Here is a 24203-nt window from a genome sequence, read left to right on the forward strand (position 1 = left end):
GAGTACATGGCAACTATAGAATACATGGAAGAAGAAAGAAATCCTTGCTGATCTGGTTGAGTTAGTGTCAGGGCTGCCCAGTGAATGACAGGTTCTCATAGTCTAGTCTAGGCCTTGTTTTTTCTACATGGACCTGGATCTCTGCTTTAGAAGACACCAAACACATTTTGCGCTCCGGCCCAACTAAGCTAAACATGTCCAGTCCAGGTGAGAAAGAGACACCTGGTCTGAAGCAGGTGGGAAGGTAGATGCCTTTCCATGAGCCCTGCTCTGCTCAGACACCGTTGGTGGACCTCCTGAAAGATCTGTAGATGTTGTTGGTGGACCTCCTGAAAGATCTGTAGATGTTCAGCTCTTACCATGGAGGACCGCCGGGCCATGTCTATTTTCCCCTCTCTTTCCCCGTCCCCTTTACTCAGCGAGTAACTGAGGCAAAGAGATCTCCACTCAGGGTGGGCCTTCAAGGGAAGGTTTTGTCCCATCACCCACCACCCAGGAGAAACTCTGAAGCAGTGGGAGTAACGTCGCTTCTAGCTATTACGGTCTTTTAGCCGTTATTCTCTATTAGAGCTAATCAGTCGCTGCTAGAGCCTTTTTTCCTGAACATCCTTAATGCTCAGAAATAACCGGCCATTTTCATAGTTATCGCAACATTCAAGGGTAATTTCTTAAGTTAATGATGCATGGGGTGTCGATGTGCTTCCTTAACTATTTTTTTTTAAAAAAATCTTTCTGAACTTGCAAGGGTTCACAGGAAGAAAGGGGAGGAAGAAGCAAGGTAGATAAGAATTACATTAAAAAAAAAATCTGTAGAAATCCAGCTTGCTAAGCTTACGGGTGGCCTTTCTGCCCCAAACTTGTTTTGCAGCCCTGCAAGGCTGATTTTTTCCCCCTCTTCTTCAGTTGCGTGCATCATCCCTTCCGCACACCCCCAGACACGAAAGGCACCCCCTTTTTTTCTCCCTCTCAGCTTGTCCTGGATCAGACTGCATTTCCTTCTGGTCTTTATCGATGCGCTGCTTAATCCTTTCTCGATCTCCTGTTTCGTTCAGAGCAACTCTTGTTACCAACCCAAGAAATCTCGCTTGCCTGTTTTACTGAAACCCTCAAGATCCACGGGGAGCATCTCCTTAGTGAGCCCCCTGCCCAGGCCAGATCTCCAGCATTGTGTCTTCACCCTGGACCAAGGCCTGAAGGGAAGGCCCCTAAGAGAAGAGGCCCAGCAAAGTGAGGCTGAGGGTCATGGGTCCAACCGGAAAGACGTACGGGAAGAAGACAAACAAGCAGGTATGGTGAGATGGCATGGAAGGAGACCAGCCAGATTTTCTCCTCTTCCGTTCCTTTGGTCTAACAAGAGGGTGTGTGTGTGTGTGTGTGTGTGTGTGTGTATGTATGTATAGATAGATAGATAGATAGATAGATAGATAGATAGATAGATAGATAGATAGATAGATAGATAGATGGATGGATGGATGATAGGTAGGTAGGTAGGTAGGTAGGTAGGTAGGTAGGTAGATAGATAGATAGATAGATAGATAGATAGATAGATAGATAGATAGATAGATAGATAGATAGATATAGAAGATAGATAGATATAGAAGATAGATAGATAGAGAGAGAGAGAGAGAGAGGGATAAAGATAGATAGATAGATAGATAGATAGATAGATAGATAGATAGATAGATAGATAGATAGATAGATGATAGATAATAGATATATAGATACATAGATAGATGCATGGATAGATACATAGATAGATACATAGATATATAATATATATATATGATAGATATAGATAGATATATAGATAGATATATAATAGTTAGAAGATTGATAGATATAGATAGATAGATAGATATAGATAGATACATAGATAGTTTTATATATATATGATATATATATATGATTGATAGATAGATACATAGATATAGTTAGATAGATGATAGATACATAGATAGATATAGTTAGTTAGTTAGTTAGATAGATAGATAGATAGAGAGAGAGAGAGAGAGACAGACAGACAGACAGACAGACAGACACTTGTCACAAAAGAGGCAACAATTGTTGAGTTTTATTTTCATTTTGTTCAGTTTCTCCAATTATCATGTTATGCTTTAGATAGCATACAGACAAAACAAGATAAACATAGAAAAAGTACATGGATAGACTCACGAAAGAGCCTAAAGGAGGTTAAACAAAAAATACTGTAATATATACAAGGAATAAGTTATTCTTGTCCCAAGAATGTAATAAATGCTTACTTTTAACTGTTAGTTTAAAACAGTTAGCAGAATCACCATTTTCCCCTTAAAATAGAAAGCAGGTAGTGAATTTTTTAAAAAATTCCTTTCCCCCTCCCTTTTCAAATTTTATTTTCATTTTTAAACATTGTCATTTCCCGCTCACTTAAGCCCAAAATATCAAACCCCCCCCTTTTTTTTTTTTCAGAAGCATCGGCAATCAAACCAGAAGTCTTTGAAGCAGATGTTAGCCCGCCCGGCATCCAAAGCCCTGTGCAGAGAGACCAGGATCAGAGCATCAGCAACGCGACCCAATTAGGTACATTTTCCCCTACTTTGAATTTCTGCAGCTCGTATTATTTTTATACGGGTGCAATTTGCAACGTGTACAGTTTGCAAACCCAACTTACCCCCCCAAAAAACAAAAAACCCACAGGTTAGCCGTGTGGTTACTGCTGTGAAACTATTCTGTCTAATAGTTGACTTGCTGAAGTGAATTTTTCCTCTCCAGCCCTCCTGTTTGTAGTTTGGAAAAGCAGCTTCTGAGAATTAATGTATATATATATATATATATTTTGACTTGTCAGCGGGATTTACAAAAGTGCTTGATGTATAATTGGAGGTGTAGCTTCCCTCTGAGCCGGAAGCGGTGAAATTCCTCTGATCCTCTCTAATTTTATTTTTAAATCGCCATTAGTGCCTTCTAACAAGCACATTTTGTGAGCTACAAAAAAAAAATCTCTTTCCCCGTTTCCCTGTCTCTGTTTGAATTTCCCAGGACGTAACTGAACAGCTTAAAGTGGTTCGTACATGGGATTAATGATCACGGAGTGAACCTGCTATCAAATTTTCCATTCCCTCTTTCTAGACATCAAAGAGACCTCCAAAGCTACTCCATCAATAATTTCTTTCATTGCAAAATGGAATAACAAATAGGAAAGGGAAGAGAAAGTGGCTGTGTACAAACACCAGCAAAATTAGGGTGTCTTTTTTTTTTTTTAACCTATATTCACACGGACATTTATCTAATTATTTGAAAAACTACAGGTAGTGGAGGCCTAAGGTGGCAGGTTGAAATTAAAAAGGCGCAGGTTGAAGGCTACAGCCCAACCCCCCTCCACCCCCATGGAAGCTCATTAAATGAGTTTTTTGTGCCAGTCATTCTCCCTTATCTCGGCTTACAACTCGGGATTGGCAACTGGTGAAAAAAATTTGGTAGCAGGAATGTGATGGATGCCCTTTTAAGCGGCTGGAAACAGGCTGGGATATACATTTAAGACATAAAAGAAGTGTGAAATGGTAAAGAATATTTGTAGCTCAGGGTTGTGATGCTCTCTGAGATTGTTTTCTTGCAGACTTTTCGTAACCCAATTAGGTAACATCGTTAGTCTAGAAGGGAGTGGGGTTTGTGGAGAGGAGGAGGAGGAGGAGGAGAAGGAGGAGGTAAACAAGGACTGTGGGGTCCTTGGTGCTCTCTGAGATTGAGTCGTTTCTTGCAGACATTTCATAACCCAACTAGGTAATATCATCAGTGCTAGAAGGGAATGGGCTTTGCAGATAGGAGGAGGAGGAGGAGGAGGAAGAGGAGGTGGAGGAGGACGACTGGGATCCTTGGTGCTCTCTGAGATTGAGTCGTTTCTTGCAGACATTTCATAACCCAACTAGGTAATATCATCAATGCTAGAAGGGAATGGGCTTTGCAGATAGGAAGAGGAGGAGGAGGGGGAGGAGGAGGAGGAGGAAGAGGAGGAGGACTGTGGGATCCTTGGTGCTCTCTGAGATTGAGTCGTTTCTTGCAGACATTTCATAACCCAACCAGGTAATATCATCAGTGCTAGACAAAGTGTCACGTCTAGCATTGATGATGTTCCCTAATGGGGTAATGAAACGTTTGCAAAAAAACCCGCCAAAAAACCGAGCTCAGAAAGCATCAAGGACCCCACCAACATAAAATTTGTTTGTTTACCCTCCTTCTCCAACAAACCATAATTTGTGTTTAGTTGCTGGATCCAATCCATGGGAAGAACAGGGTCCCAGTAACTGTAATGTAAAGGGTCCCAGTTTGGAGGAGATGCAAATCAGATGATCTCCTTGGTGGAATCACTAGTTTTAGGAATATACATTGGAAACATAACAACCTCAAAGGAAATACACAGAATAACAGAGTTGGAAGGGACCCTGGAGGTCTTCTAGTCCAGCCCCCTGCTCAAGCAGTAGACCCTATACCATTCCAGACAAATGGCTGTCCAGTCTCTTCTAAAGGCCTCCAGTGATGGAGCGCCCACGATTTCTAGTGGCAAGCCGTTCCACTGGTTGATTGTCCTCACTGTCCGGAAATCTCTAATACTACTACTACTACTACTACTACTACTACTACTACTACTACTACTACTACTACTAATAATAATAATAATAATAATAATAATAATAAAGTTGGAAGGGACCTTGGAGGTCATCTAGTCCAACCCCCTGCTCAGATAGGGAACCCTATACCATTTCGGACAAATGGCTGTCCAGTCTCTTCTTGAAAACTTCCAGTGTTGGAGCATTCACAGCTTCTGGAGGCAGGTTGTTCCACTGGTTAATTGTTCTCACTGTCAGGAAGTTTCTCCTTAGTTCCAGGTTGCTTCTCTCCTTGATTAGTTCCCATCCGTTGCTTCTTGTCCTGCCTTCAGGCGCCTTGGAGAATAGCTTGACTCCCTCTTCTTTGGGGCAGCCCCTGAGATACTGGAATACTGCTATCATGTCCCCCCCTCGTCCTTCTCTTCGTTAGTCCCAAACCAAGTCCATCTCTGGTTAAATGCCTTTTGCCTTTTTCCATTTCAGAAACCGAAAGGAAGACCCCCGGGTCAAGACAGTCTGCTTTGCAAGAACTTCTCCCCCCGCTTGATGTCCCTCAGAAGCAGTGCAGGGACGTCACGGCCACGTTCCGGGATGGCAACAGCCCTTCTCTTAAGCAGAGCGTCGTGAGCTTCGACGCGTTTGATTGCGAAGCTGTGGATGACATTGAAGACTTGAGGCAAAGGATCCGGGATCTGAAGTCTATAGTGGAGAAGTATCAGATGCTGCTGGTCCAGTTTGATCTGGTCGAACAGCCCCCTCCCAGCGACCCTCTGGACCACCTTCGGAGTGATGGGGAGAGTCCTTCTCCTGCAGGGTTCAAGGAAAGCGACCAGGAATGGACCAGCTTCTCCAACGAAACGCAGCTGAAGGAAGGCGTGGAGGAGGAAGATGCTGGATCTGGACCCTCAAATGACCAGACCCTGCAGAAGCTCAAAGAGTTGTTGTCGGAAAACGAGGCTGAACTTGAGAAAGAGCAGATGGCCAACATGAAGCTGGTTGATGAGGTCCATCGTCTGCACGACAAGCTGAAAAGCCTGTCCCAGGCCGGGTGAGTAGCCCCCGGCTCACCCTTGGAGAAAGGGTTGTGGTTGAGGGTGCCTGCAAAACAAAAGAAAACAAAACAAAACCATGGTTATAATACAGGTAGTCTTCCACTCTTGAGTCCCAGTAAGCCTAACTGCTATTGTTATTGCTACCTATCATCTACCTTTCAACCTGTCAATCTATCTACCTATCATTCTATCAGTCTACCTATCTATCAACCTACCTATCAACCTACCTATCAATCTGTCTATCAGCCTATCTACCTACCTACCTATCTACCATCTATTTACCTACCTACCTATCAATCTATCAATCTACCTATCAATCTATCAACCTATCTACCTATCTACCTACCTATCAATCTATCATCTACCTATAAATCTACCTACCTATCAACCTACCTACCTATCAATCTATCAATACCTATCAATCTATCAACCTACCTATCAATCTACCTATCAACCTACCTATCAATCTACCTACCTATCAATCTACCTACCAATCTATCAACCTACCTACCTATCTATCAGTCTACCTATCAAACTACCTATCAACCTATCAATCTACCTGCCTACCTATCTTTCTATCATCTACCTACCTATCTACCTATCAATCTATCAGTCTACCTCCCTCCCTCCCTCCCTACCTACCTACCTATCTATCTATCTATCCATCTATCTATTCATTGTCTATCTAACCCTAATCCTTCCAATTCTGTTTATTTTAATTGTCTGTTCTTATGCCAGTCTGAAGACTCAGAAACTCTGTATTTTAGGGAATGGCAGAGAAACACCACCTCCAACCATCTTACCTGTCCAGTTTATTCCCCTGTTAGGCTTTTTATAAAAAAAACAAAACGCAGCATCTTCCCCTTGAGGAAAATCAGCATTTGATTTGCACTTGTCACAGCCCGCGATAGGAAGGGGAAAAAGAACCACAACCCCCCCTGTTTCTGTAAATGAAATGCAGAAATATATCAACTAGGCAAAGGAATGGAAAAAATCCATCCTGAAGCACAGCGGGAGGCCTGTCCTCAATTTTATTTTCTGCGTTAAAGCACATTTTGGTTAGAACCCGGTTAGCCAAGCTGAACCGGAGAAGTGAAAATAGGTTTGCAAACACCCAGATATCATTCTCCATAGCCTCATCTCTCCTGGATAGATACAGGAAGAAAATAAAAAAATATCAAAGGATTGGCGGGACCGACTGAAGGATTTATACAATTTCGTCTACATTTGCAGAGTCTAGAGTCTCAAACAGGGGCTGGGTCCAACCTTGCTCAACTTGCAACCCTCGTGGACTTCAATTCCCAGAATTCCCCAGCCAGCACAGGGGAATTCTGGGTGTTGAAGTCCACAGGTCTTGGAAGTGGACAAGGTTGGATACCCTTGATCTAAACCCATCCCCTGGTTAAAAACTCCCGTTGGTAATTGTGGAAAGGGATGAAATCTGAATTTTGTGTTCCCTATCAAGCATCTGAAAAGGTGTGTGTGTGTGTGTGTGTGTGTGTGAAGGGATTATTGTTTTTCTGGTTAAACACAGGCAGCCCTTGACCTACGTCCACAGTTGCAAAGCGAAACATTCGTTAGGTCAATTTTGTCCCATTTTCCAACCTTTTCTTTGCCAGAATGGTTAAGGGAATCCCTGCAGCTGTTCAGTTAGTAACCCAGTTTGTTAAATAAATCGGGATTTCCCCGTTGACTTTGCTCATCAGAAGGTCGCAAAAGGAGATCACACGATCCCGGGGACACTGTGCAAAACCGTCAAAAGTACGAGTCAGTTGCCAAGCGTCTGAATTTCGATCGCCTGGTTATGGGGATGCTGCGAGGGTGGTGTGAAAAAACCAAGTCCCTTTTTTCAGCCACTAAATGAACTGTTATAAATCGAGGACTTACCTGTATTGGGGTTTTTTATTTTTTTATTTGTATTTTGTAAGCTGCCAGGAGTCTCTTTAAGAGCGAGCGGGCGGCCATATCAATTTTCTCCACAAAATAAATAATTGTTTAGAAAGGGGAGCTTCAGAAAGCTTGACTGGAGCGGCGGCTTCCGTTTCGCAGGCAAGCTCTATCCCTCTGCCCGTCGCCTCCCGAGCGGTCCCAACGCCAGGAAATCCACCGGAGCCACCACATTTGTGCCACGTACCGACAACACCTGTCCAACTTGATCCGAACTTTCGAAGATCTCCTGCGGGACAGCGAGGTGGATTACTACGTGGCCGAGAGCTTCCGGGAGCAGCTCAACCAAAGCGCCCAGCTGTTTGAGAGGCTGGAGCACCAGTGTCTCTATGGTGGGTTGCTGTCACCTTCTTGAGAACTTCAGTGGTGGTGGTGGTGGTGGTGTCCATCTTCTGGTTTTTCCCTCCAGGCTTCACCCCCGTCCCATCATGACTACGGGTTCTGTGGACCAAAAAAAGAAGGAAAAAAGTTGTTGTTGTTAGTTGCGAAGTCGTGTCCGACCCATCGCGACCCCATGGACAACGTTCCTCCAGGCCTTCCTGTCCTCTACCATCTTCTGGAGTCCATTGAAGCTCACGCCTCCTGCTTCCATGACTCCATCCAGCCACCTCATCCTCTGTCGTCCCCTTCTTCTCTTGCCCTCCATCTTTCCCAGCATTAGGCTCTTCTCCAGGGAGTCCTTCCTTCTCCTTAGGTGGCCAAAGTACCTGAGTTTCAACTTCAGGATCTGGCCTTCTAAAGAGCAGTCGGGGTTGATCTCCTCCAGGACTGACCGGTTGGATCGCCTTGCAGTCCAAAGCCGAAAGGAAAAAAGACAACGGGTCAATTTAAGCCTCCACTCCCAACCCTGAGCTTCCACCTTCCCCAGCACCGTGCCGTTTAGAGACATGGGACTACAGTTCCCATCATCCCTAGCCAGCCGGCCAGGGCCAGTCTGCTTGGGGGAGGATGAGAAGACCCTTCTGAGTGGGCCCAGGTTTGGGAAATCTGCTCTGCCTGTTCAAACTTACTTTACTGATTTATGTAATCCCTAAATCAGGGGTCTTCAAATTGGCCAACTTAAGACTGGTGGGCTTCAACTCCCAGAAAGAGCCATTAGTAAACAGCCCAGCCAAAGAATCTCTAAGACACCCCCCCACACACACAGACAGACAGACAGGCAAGACCCCAGAATATAAACCGACAGCAAACAGGACTCCTTACTACTATAGCACTGATGTAACCTAGTTAGGGTAATGAAACGTCTACAAGAAAACAACCAAGCTCAGAGAGCACCAAGGACTCCTCCTCCTCCTCCTCCTCCTCCTCCTCCTCCCTTCTAGCACTGATGGTATCACCTAGTTTGGGTCATGAACCGTCTGCAAGAAAACAAGCAAGCTCACAGAGGACCAAGGATTCCTCGTTTCAAACATTTCAACCCTGAGCTACAAATATTCCCCTTCATTGTAATTTATTTATTTATTTTTTTTCTCCCTGGCTTTGTAGGAGAATCAATAGAGGAGGACATGACCAAGCTCTGCCACCTTGCCCAGAGGTAGGTCCTAGAATGGCTTTCGGTTTCACGTCCTTCTATCAGGACACCCCCCCCCCCCCCGTTTTTAAACGTTGAGATGGAATTGTGCGCTGAGCAAACGTCCGCGTGAGCACTCGTCCTCCTGCTTGGTGTGCCTGGGCATTTTGTGGAGATCTGTCTACACAATGACAACTTAAGGAGAAACTTCCTGACAGCGAGGACAATCAACCAGTGAAACAGCTGACCCCCCAGAAATTGTGGGTGCTCCATCACTGGGGATTTTTTAAGAGGAGACTGGGCATTCACCTCTCTGAGACGGTGTAGGTTCTCCTGCTTGAGCAGGGGGCTGGACTAGAAGACCTCCAAGGTCCCTTCCAGGTTCTATTCTATTCCGTTCCGTTCCGTTCCGTTCTGTTCTGTTCTGTTCTATTCCATTCTGTATTTCTATTCTATTCTATTCTATTCTATTCTATTCTATTATTATTTTCTCCCTCCCTCGCTTCTTTTTCTTTTCTTGCACTCCATCACTGGAGATTTTTAAGAGGAGACTGGACATTCACCTGTCTGAGACGGTATAGGTTCTCCTGCCTGAGCAGGGGGCTGGACTAGAAGACCTCCAGGGTCTCTTCCAGCTTCTATTCTATTCTATTCCTATAGAGCCATTTATTTTCTTTTTTGGGGGGGCACGGCTCAGTCCTTCCCTTGTCCACCTTCTCTTGACGGTACATCCCAATTCAAACAGAACGTCCAGCAAAATACAGGTAATCCTTGACTTACATTCATTTGGTGCCCGTTCGAAGTTACAACAGCGCTGAAAAAAGGGACTTACGACCGTTTTTCAGACTTACGACCGTTGCAGCATCCGCCATGGCCATCGGATCAAATTCTGCAAGTGGTTCATGTTTATGACATGTTGCTTCCGTGTGATTCCCCTTTTGCGGCCTTTTGACCAGCAAAGTCAATGGGGAAGCCATTAGTAACAACTGGGTTACTAATCTGACGAGTCCCGTGATTCCCTTAACCACGGTGGCCAGAAACGTCGCAAAATGGGGCAAACCTCAAAGCTTAACAAGTGTCTTGCTGAGCCATAGAAATTTGGTCATCAACTGTAGTCATAAGTGGAGGACTCCCCGAATTTAAACCTTGCCCATTTTCTTTTTCTCTGTAGCTTGTCTGACTTCGAGGTATCCCAACACCTGACTTCTTTGGAGGTGTCCACGCATGGAAAAGAAGAAGCGGAGAGCGGGAAGGGGAAACCCTCTGCCACCCCAACCAAGTTCCCACCAGGTAAACATTGGTCTGTCTGGCCGATGCGCAGGGAATGCTGAAGGAGTGACAATCTTGCCGAGTCAGAGTCACCGAATAACAGAGTTAGAAGGGACCTTGGAGGTCTTCCAGTCTAACCCTCTGCTCAAGCCAGGAGGCTGGACTTGGAGGTGACTCTTTCTGCCTTCAAATCCAGGAGGTAAGGAGTTTTCAAAAGGACAGGATGCATTCATGGAGGACTGGATCTATTGATGGTAGCAAGTCTTGATGCCTCCTAAGATATCTCCTCCAGCTTCAAGTGAATTGCTACTAATACCATCTACTGTGTGAGATGACCACTCCTAGGACAGATTTACAAATTTATGGATGCTTATGATTGGCCACTGAGTGACACAGAGGGTTAGGTTGAATCCTTCTTACAGGTTCTTACATGGCCTCCAAAGGCTGTTTCAGCTTTGCTTTGACTCTTGAAGCAATAGCAATAGCCCTTAGACTTATATACTGATTCACAGTGCTTTACAGCCCTCTCTAAGCGGTTTACAGAGTCAGCATCCTGCCCCCCAGTAATCTGGGTTCTCGTTCTACCCACCTCGGAAGGATGGATGGATAGATAGATGTAGCATATAGAGATAGATAGATATTGACAGATAGATATAGACACAGCAATAGCACTTAAGACTTATATACTGCTTCACAGTGCTTTACAGACCTCTCTGTGCAGTTTACCCCCAACAATTTGGGTCCTCATTTTTCCAACTTTGGAAGATTGGAAAGCTGAGTCAACCTTGAGCCGGTCAGGATCAAACTGCTGGCAATGGGCAGAGTTAGCCTGCAATACTGCATTCTAATCTTTGTGCCATCACAGCAGGCAGATAGATAGATAGATAGATAGATAGATAGATAGATAGATAGATAGATAGATAGATAGATAGATAGATAGATAGATAGATGATAGATAGATAGATAGATAGATAGATAGATAGATAGATAGATAGATAGATAGATAGATAGATAGATAGATAGAGACACACAGAGAGAGAGACAGAGACAGAGAGACAGAGACAGAGATGGGTGGGTGGGTGGATAGATGGATGGATGGATAGATAGACACAGACTGACATAGACAGATAGATAGAGAGAGAGAGAGAGAGAGAGAGAGGGGGGGGGGGGGGTGGGTGGGTGGATAGATGGATGGATGGATAGATAGACAGACACAGACAGACATAGACAGATAGATAGACAGAGATAGATATTGTAGATAGACAGACAGACATAGATAGACAGATAGAGATAGATAGATACTGTAAATAGATAGATAGACAGACATAAATAGACAGCCAGATAGCAATAATAGCACTTAAGACTTATATACCATTTCACAGTGCTTCACAGCCCTCTCTAAGCAGTTTACAGAGTCAGCTTATTGCCTCCCAACAATCTGGGTCCTCATTTTACCGACCTCAGAAGGATGGTAGGCCGAGTCAACCTTCTGAGATCCTTACATGACCTCCAAAGGCTGTTTCAGCTTGGCTTTGACTCTTGAAAGCTCAGAAGCCTATTCCACCCGTGGGTCCTTCTTCATCTGTGGTTTGTGAGTTTCTTTTTAACCCCCCCCAAAAATGCTCCTAAACTGTCTGCCAAATAATCAGCAGGCAAGGATTAAATTCTAGACTGTCCACCTTCAGAGAAACCGGTGTCGGCTTTCCTACCTTGCATAATTGATGGGAGCCCTGGCCCAGAAACGCACACCTCGCGCATCCGTTGCCTTCGGGTTGCAATCTGCAGGCTGACAACCGGACAGCGCCAAAAAAACCCCAACAACATTTGGCGACGGCCACAGGAGTTCAGAAGCTTAGAGGGTGGGTGAGCAGAATGACAAGAGCGGGGCCGTCAAATGATGGGAACGACCCCGGAGCGAAGCAGATATGCAAAGTTGTTGGGGAACGGTCCGTTGCTGCACCCATTGCGCCCTCAAAGGTACAAGAACACGAGCGGGCAGAAGAACCGACGTCCTCGGTGCTTCGTTTTAGCGGACGCAAGGCTCAAAGCCACGGTCACTTTGCGGAATTATTTTTTCTAGATGGGGTCAGCGGAAAGCGAAGCATATGTAGCAAAGCAAGATGGGCCTGAAACGGGAAGAGCGTCTTTAGATGACACTGGATACTGGGTGTCTGGATTTTTCCAGTGAGCTGGGTTATGAAAATAACTAAGAATTGGAGAGCAACATTTTTGGGTGGGTCCAGGATGGCTGGGGGTGGGAACAAGGCTCCTCTATTTAATCTGGGCCACCAGCCAGAGATTGTAAACAGACCGCTTTGCTGTCATTTGCAACAACCAAATTGAAGGACAGGTCCTGCTTTTGAAGGACAGGTCCTGGATGGAAGGAGAAAGGAGTTGAAGGAACAGGGGTGCCAAAGGGAAGGATTTCCTGCAATGAATTGGGCTATTGTGGTCTGTACAGATTTCTTTTAATTACCCAGATGGGGAAAAGGTGCCTTTTTTCTCACACAGTTGTGCCCACCAATGTTTTAATGTAGATGGTTTTTGAGGGGTTACCCCATAATTCAGGAGTTAGTTAAGTAGCTAAGCTGGGAAACTCACTTTGTCGTGTTAAGTTTCCTCTGTAGGGGAACTTTAATAGCATCTAATACTAATCACTTCAGCTGCCTGTCACCCTTTCTACAGTCAGCTTGTTCTGGACTGCCATCTGTCAGAAATGGTGTAGGGGCGCCTGCTTGGGTTGGACTAGAGGACCTCCCAAGGTTCTTTTGAACTCTGTTATTCTGTTCTGAGTACTCTGCCTCTTAATCCAGTTTTAGTTTCTTTTATATACCACTTCCAAGACTCTAAGTGGCTACATTTCTTTATTTACTAACTAGTCTTCTAGATAACTGCAGTCCAACACAGCTCCAGGCAGTTTCCTTCCTCGCGTCCACCTCCTGCTGTCCATCTTCGTTAGTTTTTTAAGCCATTCTCCTCCTTCTGAAGGGAGGTGGCATCAAAGAAAAAGATTGCTTGAGCAGAAGACCTTTTTTTAGGTGGATGAGATGAAGTTGGGCCTGTGCGTGACGTATTTAAGGGACATCAGGGGTGTCCCACGTGGCCCGGGGGGGGGGAGGGAATTGGACCTGATTTTGAAGGTTTCTTCCCAATATCTGGAGGACCCATCACTGACCAGATTTGCAGCATCCTTAGCTCAACATTGCTTCCCTGCTACCTCCCAACCTAAGCTGATTAGAGCCAATCTCTGGAATTTCTTCAGAGCTGTTGATGGAACATCTCCAAGAAATACGCTTGCTGAGACATCGGCTAGAAGAATCCATAAAAACGAACGAGCATCTGAGGAAGCACCTGGAGCAACAGGTCCCGGTTCCCGGCCCGGACCAAGGTAAGATGCTTTGGTACATAAGTCCTCAGAGACCCATGGCCTCTGCTCCAGTGGCAGGGTGTGGCTCACACTTTTACAGTTTTGGTGCTGCCCACTACCCCATGCGAGTTACCCAGAGGAGACCAGATGTAGGAACATCAACAAGGCACTGATGATCATCCTTGGTCATCACGCAGCACTGATGATGTTCCCTGGTTGGGTGATGAAATGTCTGCAAGAAAATCACCAAGCCCAGAGAGCATCAAGGACCCCACAGTCCACCACCACCACCTCCTCCTCCTCCTCCTCTTCCTCCTCCTCCTCCTCCTCTCTGTAAATCCCACTTCCTTCTAGCACTGATGATGTTACCTAGTAGGGTAATGAAATGTCTGCAAGAAAACCACCAAGCTCAGAGAACACCAAGGACCTTGCAGTCCTCCTCCTCCTCCTCCTCCTCCTCCTCCTCCTCCTCCTCCTCCTCCTCCCTGCCAACCCAACTCCCTTCTAGCACTGATGATGTTACCTAGTAGGGTCACGAAATGTCTGCAAGAAAATCACCAAGCTCAGAGAACACCAAGGACCCCACAGTCCTCCTCCTCTTCCTCCTCCTCCTCCTCCTTCTCCCTGCAAACCCACTTCCTTCTAGCACTGATGATGTTACCTAGTAGGGTAATGAAATGTCTGCAAGAAAACCACCAAGCTCAGAGAACACCAAGGACCTTGCAGTCCTCCTCCTCCTCCTCCTCCTCCCTGCAAACCCAATTCCCTTCTAGCACTGATGATGTTACCTAGTAGGGTAATGAAATGTCTGCAAGAAAACCACCAAGCTCAGAGAACACCAAGGACCTTGCAGTCCTCCTCCTCCTCCTCCTCCTCCTCCTCCTCCTCCCTGCAAATCCCCCTTCCTTCTAGCACTGATGATGTTACCTAGTAGGGTCACAAAATGTCTGCAAGAAAACCACCAAGCTCAGAGAACACCAAGGACCTCGCAGTCGTCGTCGTCCTCCTCCTCCTCCTCCTCTTCCTCCTCCTCCCTGCAAACCCAACTCCCTTCTAGCACTGATGATGTTACCTAGTAGGGTCACGAAATGTCTGCAAGAAAACCACCCAGCTCAGAGAACACCAAGGTCCTCCCCTCTCCCCCCCAGTTCAACTCTCTTCTATCGCAGCAGATAACACTAACCAGGACGCAGATGACCCGTCCCCCTGTTTTGTGTTTGGGCTGGAGCGGCTCCCCTCTAAAAAAACGAGCCCATTTTGCTTTGCACAGCCGCCCTCGTCCTTTTGCAAAAGTAGCCCCCGGCACCAGGATCCTCTCCCTGCCAAGCCCCGTCGACCGGCTTCTGTTGAGGCAGCTGGAATCCTGGATCAGCAGGAGAGCTCAAAAAGCAGCCAGCCAACCCTGACGTCCCCCTTTAAAAAAAATAATAATAATAAAATAAATCAAAACCTGCGGCAATTTACTAGGTTGTTGCAAATGACAGCAAAGCTGTCTGTTTACAATCTCTGGCTGGTGGCCCAGATTAAATAGAGGAGCCTTGTTCCCCCACCACCACCATTATCAGCAAAGGATAATAGGCAGCCTGGCTGATACCAACTCCGTTTGGGATGGCTTGCTAAAAAAAAAAGTCCAGCTGGATTCTTTTTTTCGCCCTGGGTACCCGTGATAAACCTTCAGAATATATCGGGGATAAATAGCTTTTCCTCTCTATTTTTTTTTAAAAAACCTCCCTCCCTGCTTTGTTTAAATGGTTCTCCTCTTGGGGGGAAGAATAATCTAATCTTGACTGATCCAAAGATGACTCCTCAATCACTTTTATGTATATATTTATAGACTTAGCGAAGGTTGCTATCCGGGGATCGGAGCAACTGAATTCCCTGACTTCTGAAATTCATTTCCTGAGGAAGCAGAACCAGACTTTGAACGCCATGCTGGAGAAAGGATCCCGAGGTGAGATAGATAACGTGTGTGTGTGTGTGTGTGTGTGTGTGTGTGTGAGAAGAGGCTTGATCATTTTCAGTTGGAAAGCAGTAAAGGTGCTATGATTCCCCCCCCCCCTTCCATTTTTGACTTTGTCTTCTAAAGCAGGGCTTTTCAACCTTTTCACCCATTGTACCACTTTTAGGATATGGCAACATCCGAGTACCACCAGTCGCCTAACAAGGTGTCAAAAACTTGATGACCCCCCCCCCCCAAAAAAGGGAAAAAAGTGATAAAGTACAGGTAGTCCTCGACTTACAACCGCTCGCTTAGTGACTGTTCGAAGTTATAGTGGCACTGAAAAAAGTGCCCCCCAAGGCACGGCCGAGCAAGACACCTGCCTGCCCGCCCGGCGGCGTTCTTCCTCCTGTCCGAGGTTTCCATTGTTGTGAGCATTTCTGTTGAGGATTGGCAGCGGGGGTGGGGTGGGGGGGGTGTTTGGTTTTTATTCCCCCCGTCTGCTGGGTGGTTGCAGCAGGTTTTGGTCACTTCACATGACCCTGGGACACTGTGACCGTCATAAATATGAATCGGTTGCCAAGCATCTGAATGTAAATCACAAGACCCTGGAGATGCTGCAACATTCCAGCTGATCGGCGCTGCTTCTGGGCTCAGCAGAAGCGCCAGGATCAGTGCCGAGCTCCAGCTGGAGCCTGGCGCTGATCCTGGCGCTTCCACTGAGCCCTGACAGCCCTGCAGCTCCAGCCATCTCTCGCTCAGGCTTGTGCGGTGCTGCCACCGGTTCAGCTCATTCCCCTCCCCAGCTACCACTTTTCTGGGATGGTCGCGTACCACCTGCCAGGTGCCAATGTACCACAGGTGGTACCCGTACCACTGGTTGAAAAGCCCTGCTCTAAAGAAGATGCTTTATCGATGAAGATGTTCATCCGGTTGTGCCAAAGGTGCTTTTTCAAAAGGCAACTGGGCTTTCTTTGTTTTTCCTTGAAGATTTGTCGCTTCGGCAACATCCTCAAGGGAAAACAGAGTCCAGTTACCTTTTGAAAAAACCCCTTTGGGACAAGTTGCTTTACCCGTGTCTGCCTGGAACTGGAGCAAAGACAGGACTGTCCATTGTAGAAGAAAACGCCTGCATAAAGAAAAAGAAGACATAGAATAATTTTCAATGTGGGAACGTAGTTTATGCTTGGCCGGAAAAAGGGGGTTGTTGTTGTTAGTTGCGAAGTCGTGTCCGACCCATCGCAACCCCATGGACAACGTCCCTCCAGGCCTTCCTGTCCTCTACCATCTTCTGGAGTCCATTGAAGCTCACGCCTACTGCTTCAGGGACTCCATCCAGCCACCTCATCCTCCGTCGTCCCCTTCTTCTCTTGCCCTCCATCTTTCCCAGCATTAGGCTCTTCTCCAGTGAGTCCTTCCTTCTCCTTAGGTGGCCAAAGTACTTGAGTTTCAACTTCAGGATCTGGCCTTCTAAAGAGCAGTCAGGGTTGATCTCCTCTAGGACTGACTGGTTTGATGGCCTTGCAGTCCAGGGGACTCACAGGAGTCTTCTCCAGCACCAGAGTTCAAAGGCCTCCATTCTTTGGTGCTCAGCCTTTCTTATGGTCCAGCTTTCACAGCCATACATTGCAACTGGGAAAACCATGGCCTTGGCTATACGCACTTTTGTTGGCAGGGTGATGTCTCTGCTTTTTAGTATGCTGTCTTGATTTGCCATAGCTTTCCTCCCCAGGAAAGGCGGTAGAGATTAGGAATTTAATGCGTATGATTAAGTAAAAAAAAAGGACCCAGACAACAGGTTGTTTACTAAGCACTTACGATCTATAAGAATAGAAAATTAATAAAATATTATGTATCAGAAGGACTTGAGGCTCACCTGGTAGAGAAGCAGAAAGAAAACGAAGCCTTGCGAGAATCCCTGGCCCAGAAGCGCCTGGCCGTCGAGCGTCTTCAGGAGGACCAGGAGCACCTCAAGAAGGAGAACGAGAAGCTGCGGGAGCAAGTGGGGAAAGGAGAGGCCGAAAACGAGGGTCTGACCCACGAAATCTACAATGTCAGGAACGAACTGAACAGGTGATCCTTAAATCCACGGTGGGAAAAACAGCGAGAACTCCCCATGGGGCAGAATGGGGCTGGTGATCCAGTTGTTTCCTAGAAGAGAACCCAAAGAGTCTCAACCATCCAGCTTTGGTGCTGCTCAAAAAGGCAACTGGACTTCTTTGGTTTCGGTCCTTGAAACGATTTCACTTCTCATCCAAGAAGAACTGAAGAAGCTGCTTGGATGAGAAGCGAAACGTTTTCAAGGAAATGTCTACGGTGTCATGTGTCTGATTAACGAAACACTTAAAGGAACTTTCAGGCATATTTTTTCCTAAAAGCATTTATTAAGGTTACAGAGATGTCAGTACAGCATGGTGGAAATGCTTAGAATGTTATGCGTAACGGAAGAGAAGCCACCCCCTTATTTTGGGGTCATGGTTCACATCTTCCAATCAACTTGGAAGATGTGATTTACTTCCGGTTTCTTTCTCCCGGGCTATCCTTATTCTCCTCCCTTTTTCCCTGTTGCCTGGTTTAACTATAAAAATACCAGACAGTTCTGCCTATTGTCAAAGCAAGAATATACAGTATTTGCAGCGTTGACATACAGAGATTCTCAGCCCTCCACGTTCATGGTTGTCCTAAAGGTGCTTTTTTCATGAGGCAACTGGACTTCCTTGTTTTTCATTGCTTCCCATCCAAGAAGCTTCTTCAGCTTTGACTGGATGGTGGGCAATGGAAGGATTTATATTCCTTGCAGACCGCTGGTCATTTGCACTCTTTCTGAGAGCTGTTGAGGCCACTTGGAGCTTATCAACCCTTCCCTTCCCCATCCTCCAGTCACAGCTGAAGAAGCTTCTTGGATGAGAAGCGAAACGTCTTCAAAAGAAAAAAAACAAGGAAGTCCAGTGGCCTCTTGAAAAAGCACCTTTGGGTTTTCAAGGAAAAACAAAACCCAAGAAAGTCCAGTTGCCTTTTTGAACAGCAGCTTTGAGTTGTTTTCCAGATGTTGCTAGAGAAAAACGCTCCATGTTGTTCCTCAATGGGTGGGTGGACAGTCACAGATCCTTCTCCCATGGGTTGAGTTTTATGCACAAGTCTGAGAACTAGAGTTAGAATGCAGTTGGCCTTGTGAACTGCCTAGACCTGAAGACCAAATTAGAGGAACAACCCTTTATGGAAAGTCCACTTCCTTTATGGAAAGTCAGGATTCAGGAGGAAGGCCTGAAGGGGGGACTTGACGGCAAACAACGGTTGTTAGCACGGTCAGATCCCCCTTCGTGAGGCGGAATTGTAATCCCACGCTGACCAGTTTGCTTGGGATGTCCCAGGTTGCAGATGGAGCTGGCCACCAAGCAGCATCAGCTGTCAGAGAGCGACAAATTGCTGTGTTCCTTGCGAGTGGAGCTCAAGGTGTACGAAAAGTTGGACGAAGCGCTCCGGAATGAAAAAGGTAAAAGGACCAGATACAAACGGTTCAAATATAGGGGAACTGGAGGCTAAAACATATAAAGAACGGTTGCTGGAATTGGGTAGGTCTAGTCTAAGTGAAGAGAAGGACCAGGGGGGACATGATAGCAGTCTCCCAATATCTCAGGGGCTGCCCCAAAAAAGAGGGAGTCAAGCTATTCTGCAAAGCATCTGAGGGCAGGACAAGAAGCAATGGATGGAAACTCATCAAGGAGAGAAGCAATCTAGAACTTAGAAGAAATTTCCTGACAGTGAGAACAATTAACCAGTGGAACAACTTGTCTCCAGAAGTTGTGAATGTTCCAACACTGGAAGTTTTTAAGAAGAGACTGGACAGCCATTTGTCTGAAATGGTATAGGGTTTCCTGCCTGAGCAGGAGGTTGGACTAGAAGATCTCCAAGGTCCCTTCCAATTATTCTATTCTATTCTATTCTATTCTATTCTATTCTATTCTATTCTATTCTCCATTCTATTCTCCATTCCATATTCTATTCTATTCTATTCTATTCTCTATTCCATTTTCTATTCTATTCTATTCTATTCTGTTCTGTTCTATTCTATTCTCCATTCCATATTCTATTCTATTCTATTCTATTCTATTCTATTCTATTCTATTCTATTCTATTCTATTCTATTCTCCATTCCATATTCTATTCCATTTTCTATTCTATTCTATTCTATTCTATTCTATTCTATTCTATTCTATTCTATTCTATTCTCTATTTTCTATTCTATTCTATTCTATTCTATTCTATTCTATTCTGTTATTCTATTCTATTCTCAAGTGCCTGAATTTTGATTGTGGGGGTGCTTCATCAATGTGAAAACTGGTCATCAATCAACTTTTCTTCAGTGCCGTTGTAACTTTGAATGGCCATTAAACAAACTGTTGTAAGATTACCTGAACTCTGAGGCCTGCAACTTTCGATGCAGCGTCTGACGTTCCATGTTTTGCATATCTCTGGTGAGATTTTGCTAGCTTTTGAAAAACTTGCAATATTTAGCCTGAATTTCTTTTAATGAGGTAGGGCCACCGGAGCCCACCTTGGTGACCCCTGGCATAAAGTTTGCTCTTTGCCAGGTTCAAAGAATTTTGAGTTCCTTGATTTGGGCGATCAGAAATCCAGGTTTCAAGCGGAGAGGCTGCCTTTGTTTTTAGCCTCTCTTCACACCCTCCCCTTCGGCGTCTTGTAATTAGGACACTTTTCTTACTGTTATTTAATCTTGAGCAAGCTCATCTTCTCTTCTCACCAGGCTTTCAAACGTCCTTCAGAATTTATAAATCTTCTTCACTCCAGCCCTTTAATATACGTAATTTTTGCTCTGGGTATGCAACATTAGCTTTTATAGTCAAAGTGAAAAATAATTTTTGGCTCTTATTAAATCTTCGGAGAGTGAAAGCAATTACTAGAGAGGGTTATACGTGCATACATGAGGGTGTGTGTGTGTGTGTGTTTGTGTGCATGCATTTTTTTTTCTCTGTAAAATCATGATCTACCTACTTTTTGGAGCTGGCTCACATTCTGCATCGTTCAGCATTTTGACCGCCACCATTTTTAATAATAATAATAATAATAAGGAGATACCTGGTTGACACCTAGGAGGCTGGTAGCAACCTGTGTCAACCATCAGTGCCAGCCAATTTGAATGTTCAGTTGACTGAGGTTCATGTCTAATGAATAAAAGATAATAATAATAATAATATAATGATAATAATGATAATAATGATAATAATTGGAGAAGATAACAAACTACAAAGACCTACAAATAGAAATAGAAAGACTGTGGCAAAGGCAAGCAAGGGTGGCACCAATAGTAATAGGTGCCTTGGGTGCGATCCCAAAACAACTGGAGCTTCACTTGGACACCATTGGCATTGACAAATTCTCCATCAGTCAGTTGCAAAAGGCATCCTTATTGGGAACTGCTTCCATCCTGCGATCTGTAACACCATCAACCATCCACATCTGCCTATCCCAGGTCCTTGGTAAGGACTCGATAGGTAGACAAACATGCCAAATCCAGTCTGAACATCTGGCTGACTGTGCGATGATCAATAATAATAATGATGTCATGGTTCCAATAGATGAAACCGTTTAAAAGACCTTCAAGGCCAGGATTTCTTCCTTAAAGAGCATTATTATTATTATTATTAATAAATTTAATAATAATAGAGTTGGAAGGGAACTTGGAGGTCTTCTAGTCCAACCCCCTGCTCAAACAGGAGACCCTATATCATTTCAGACAAGTGGATGTCCAGTTTGATTATTGATCATTTGATTATTTCAAGGCTATTTTCTTTTCCAGTCCTGCCCTTCTAGAACTCTTTGGTCCAATTACATTCTGTCTGGCATTAGAAGAGTCGGTCAACTGGTTCCATGAAAGAGGCTGATAGTTTGTAAGAACTTTGGAGAATAGCTTGACTCCCTCTTCTTTGGGGCAGCCCCTGAGATATTGGAAGATGGCTATCATGTCCCCCCTCGTCCTTCTCTTCATTAAACTGGACATACCCAATTCCAGCAACCGTTCTTTATATGTTTTAGCCTCCAGTCCTCTGATAATTGTTCATAATAGTAATGGTTTTCTTTTTCTTCTTAAATCCCCCCCCCCCCAAAACAACTAAAACCCTTCAGATCGTCGCCACAACGGAGCAGACGAATGCTGGAAAGATCAGAACCAACCTCTTGACTTAGGCGAACTGTTGACTGAAATCCAGTTCTTGAGGAAGCAGCTGGAGCAGAGCATCAAGTCCAACCAGATGTTGCACGAAAAAGTAGAAGAGCAGCTGCGCCTAGGAAAGGGGGAGAAGAACTGCTTGGGGCCAGCTGTGCAGATCAGTTACCTTTTCGGTCACGAGTCCCAACAACTTCAGACTGGGATCAACGGTAGGGAGAAACAGCCTTTGGGCATCCACAAAGGCGAATATGTGTAGGGTTGGAATGAGAGATCCTTGGTGCTCTCTCAACTTGGTTGTTCACATCAAAGCCACCACTACTATGGGTTGGGCAGGAGGCATCACCCATACACCCTTCCTAGAGATCCTGTGAGCTTTGGGGTGGGTGAGGCTCATGAAGTCTGCTACTATTTGGGCTGGGGCTGATTGCGAAAGGGGGTTCGTGTTGTCCCTCAAAGGGCCATGTTGTCAACTGTCCAGTTGGCCTTTCCAGAAAAAGAAACTCCTGGGACATGATTTTAACAAGAGTATACTACTTTACTGAAAATCTACATTGGCACAGAAGAAGCAAAACCAGCTCTGGTTTTCCCGCTCCAAAGCTTACTTAATGAAACAATAGATTCCCTCACCTCCACCCACCGGTTGTTCACGTTGTCCAATAGTAATACTTCTTGTTATGGGAAAAGTCCACTTCTCCATCGAGCACCTGCGTTAGTGACCTTGGCATTCTTGCAGGCTCTCAAAGACGCCTCGGTTGCCCAGATACCATCCCTCCCATTCGATTCCACAATCTTGTCAAGCTACGAGCAAGGAAGAAAATCTAAGTGAAAGGGTAAATCAGTCTTGACACATGTAGGCTGTAGGGAGAAACAGCATCCGGGCATCAGTAAAGGTGAATATGCTGTGAAGTTTGAGGTGGGTGAGGCTCCTGAAGTCTTTTGCTATTTGAGCTGGGGCTGATTGGATTTGTCTTGTTCCTCAAAAGGCCATCTGGGGTTATTTCAAGCCACGTCGGAGCTTCATGAAACCTTTGCTCAATAGGCGGGAAGTCATCCCGTCTTCGTGTAACGTGTCCTCACCTTCTTAATCTTCTCGAAGATTTAGCTCAAGGAAATTGGGGGTGGAGTTGCCTTCCACCGCCAAGCAGTTTCCCGAGTGGAGAATTCAACGGGTCCACGCAAGGTGGTTAGATGGTTTGTGGGGACAAGCTTGATAGAGATTGACTTCACGTACTCTTTGCTCTCCCCGTGGCCCTTCAGAATTTTGAGAGCAGCTCCCGAGATTGGATTCTTTGGGAGGAGATATCTCAGAAACCTCCAACTTCTTTCTGAGATATCTCTTCCCAAAGAACCCAATCGAAGGAGCCTCTCTCAGAATTCTGAAGCACCAAGGTGAGGGCAGGGAAGCCCAACTTCAAAGCTAAACAGTTGAACCCAGTTTCCGTAAACTTTTTCGGAACTGAATAGCTTGTTTAAGACAAGAGTCTTGGCTGTGCATTACTTGGCAATGATCAATATGTACTTTGGAGGGTCCGTGAATGAATCAAGAAAATTTATGTTGTGTCCTGGGGGAGCATTCTCTCTACTCCCCCCCCAACCCCACCCTCCCCCACTGCCATTAAATCAAAGATTCTAACCACCTAAAGCTTAAGGGGAGACAGAAGCATTGGCGTGCCATACAAATTTGAATGGGGAAGGGAACATCTATTGGCACAGAACATAATGGATGCCCCTTAGCTCAGAAGACTTACCGAATAAATATCCCCACTTTGACAGCTGACTTCATCTGATACTTTTGACCTTGTTCTGCTGAGCTGGGGGAAAGAAATATCTGGATGAAGCAAGCCATCTTAAAAGATTGCAAAAGTACGCGTGCGTGTCTCAGAGCCATTAACTCCAAGGGGATTAGGAAATAAAGAGAAAGCTAGGTGAGCCTTTGGCCTCTAGAATGGAGATGCCCAGCGTTGGGTTTCTTGTTCACTTGAAGGCAGAACAAGAAGCCATGAATGGAAACTAACCAAGGAGAGAAGCAACCTAGAACTAAGGAGGAATTTCCTGACAGTGAGAACAAATAACCAGTGGAACTGCTTGCCTTAAGAAGTTGTGGACCCTCCATCACTGGAGGTTTTTAAGAAAAGACTGGACAACCATTTGTCTGAAATGGTGTAGGGTTTCCTGCTTGAGCAGGGGATTGGACTAGATGACCTCCAAGGTCCCTTCCAACTCTGTTATCCTGTTATTTTGAATTCAAGGGAAGTAGTAAATAAGAAAAAGGAGGCACTAGGACAGAGGTCTTCAAACTTGGCCCTTTGATGACTTGTGGACTTCAACTCCAAGAATTCCTCAGCCAGT

The 24203-nt window shown here is 45.3% G+C and overlaps 1 protein-coding gene across 1 annotated transcript in view; it reads left to right on the forward strand.

The window, feature by feature from the left end:
• CDK5RAP2 (CDK5 regulatory subunit associated protein 2) overlaps positions 1–24203 on the forward strand; it is an 82652-nt gene that overhangs the window by 52134 nt on the left and 6315 nt on the right. Inside the window, exons 20-29 of the mRNA XM_029283740.1 lie at positions 1053–1287; positions 5067–5631; positions 7685–7914; positions 9068–9116; positions 10264–10382; positions 13624–13749; positions 15563–15679; positions 17551–17740; positions 19039–19160; positions 21812–22063. Coding sequence (XP_029139573.1) covers positions 1053–1287; positions 5067–5631; positions 7685–7914; positions 9068–9116; positions 10264–10382; positions 13624–13749; positions 15563–15679; positions 17551–17740; positions 19039–19160; positions 21812–22063 — 2005 coding nt within the window. The remainder of the gene's footprint in view (positions 1–1052; positions 1288–5066; positions 5632–7684; positions 7915–9067; positions 9117–10263; positions 10383–13623; positions 13750–15562; positions 15680–17550; positions 17741–19038; positions 19161–21811; positions 22064–24203) is intronic.

Source organism: Protobothrops mucrosquamatus, unplaced genomic scaffold, assembly GCF_001527695.2.
Source record: "Protobothrops mucrosquamatus isolate PMUCROS unplaced genomic scaffold, P.Mucros_1.0 scaffold210, whole genome shotgun sequence".
NCBI lineage: Eukaryota > Metazoa > Chordata > Lepidosauria > Squamata > Viperidae > Protobothrops > Protobothrops mucrosquamatus.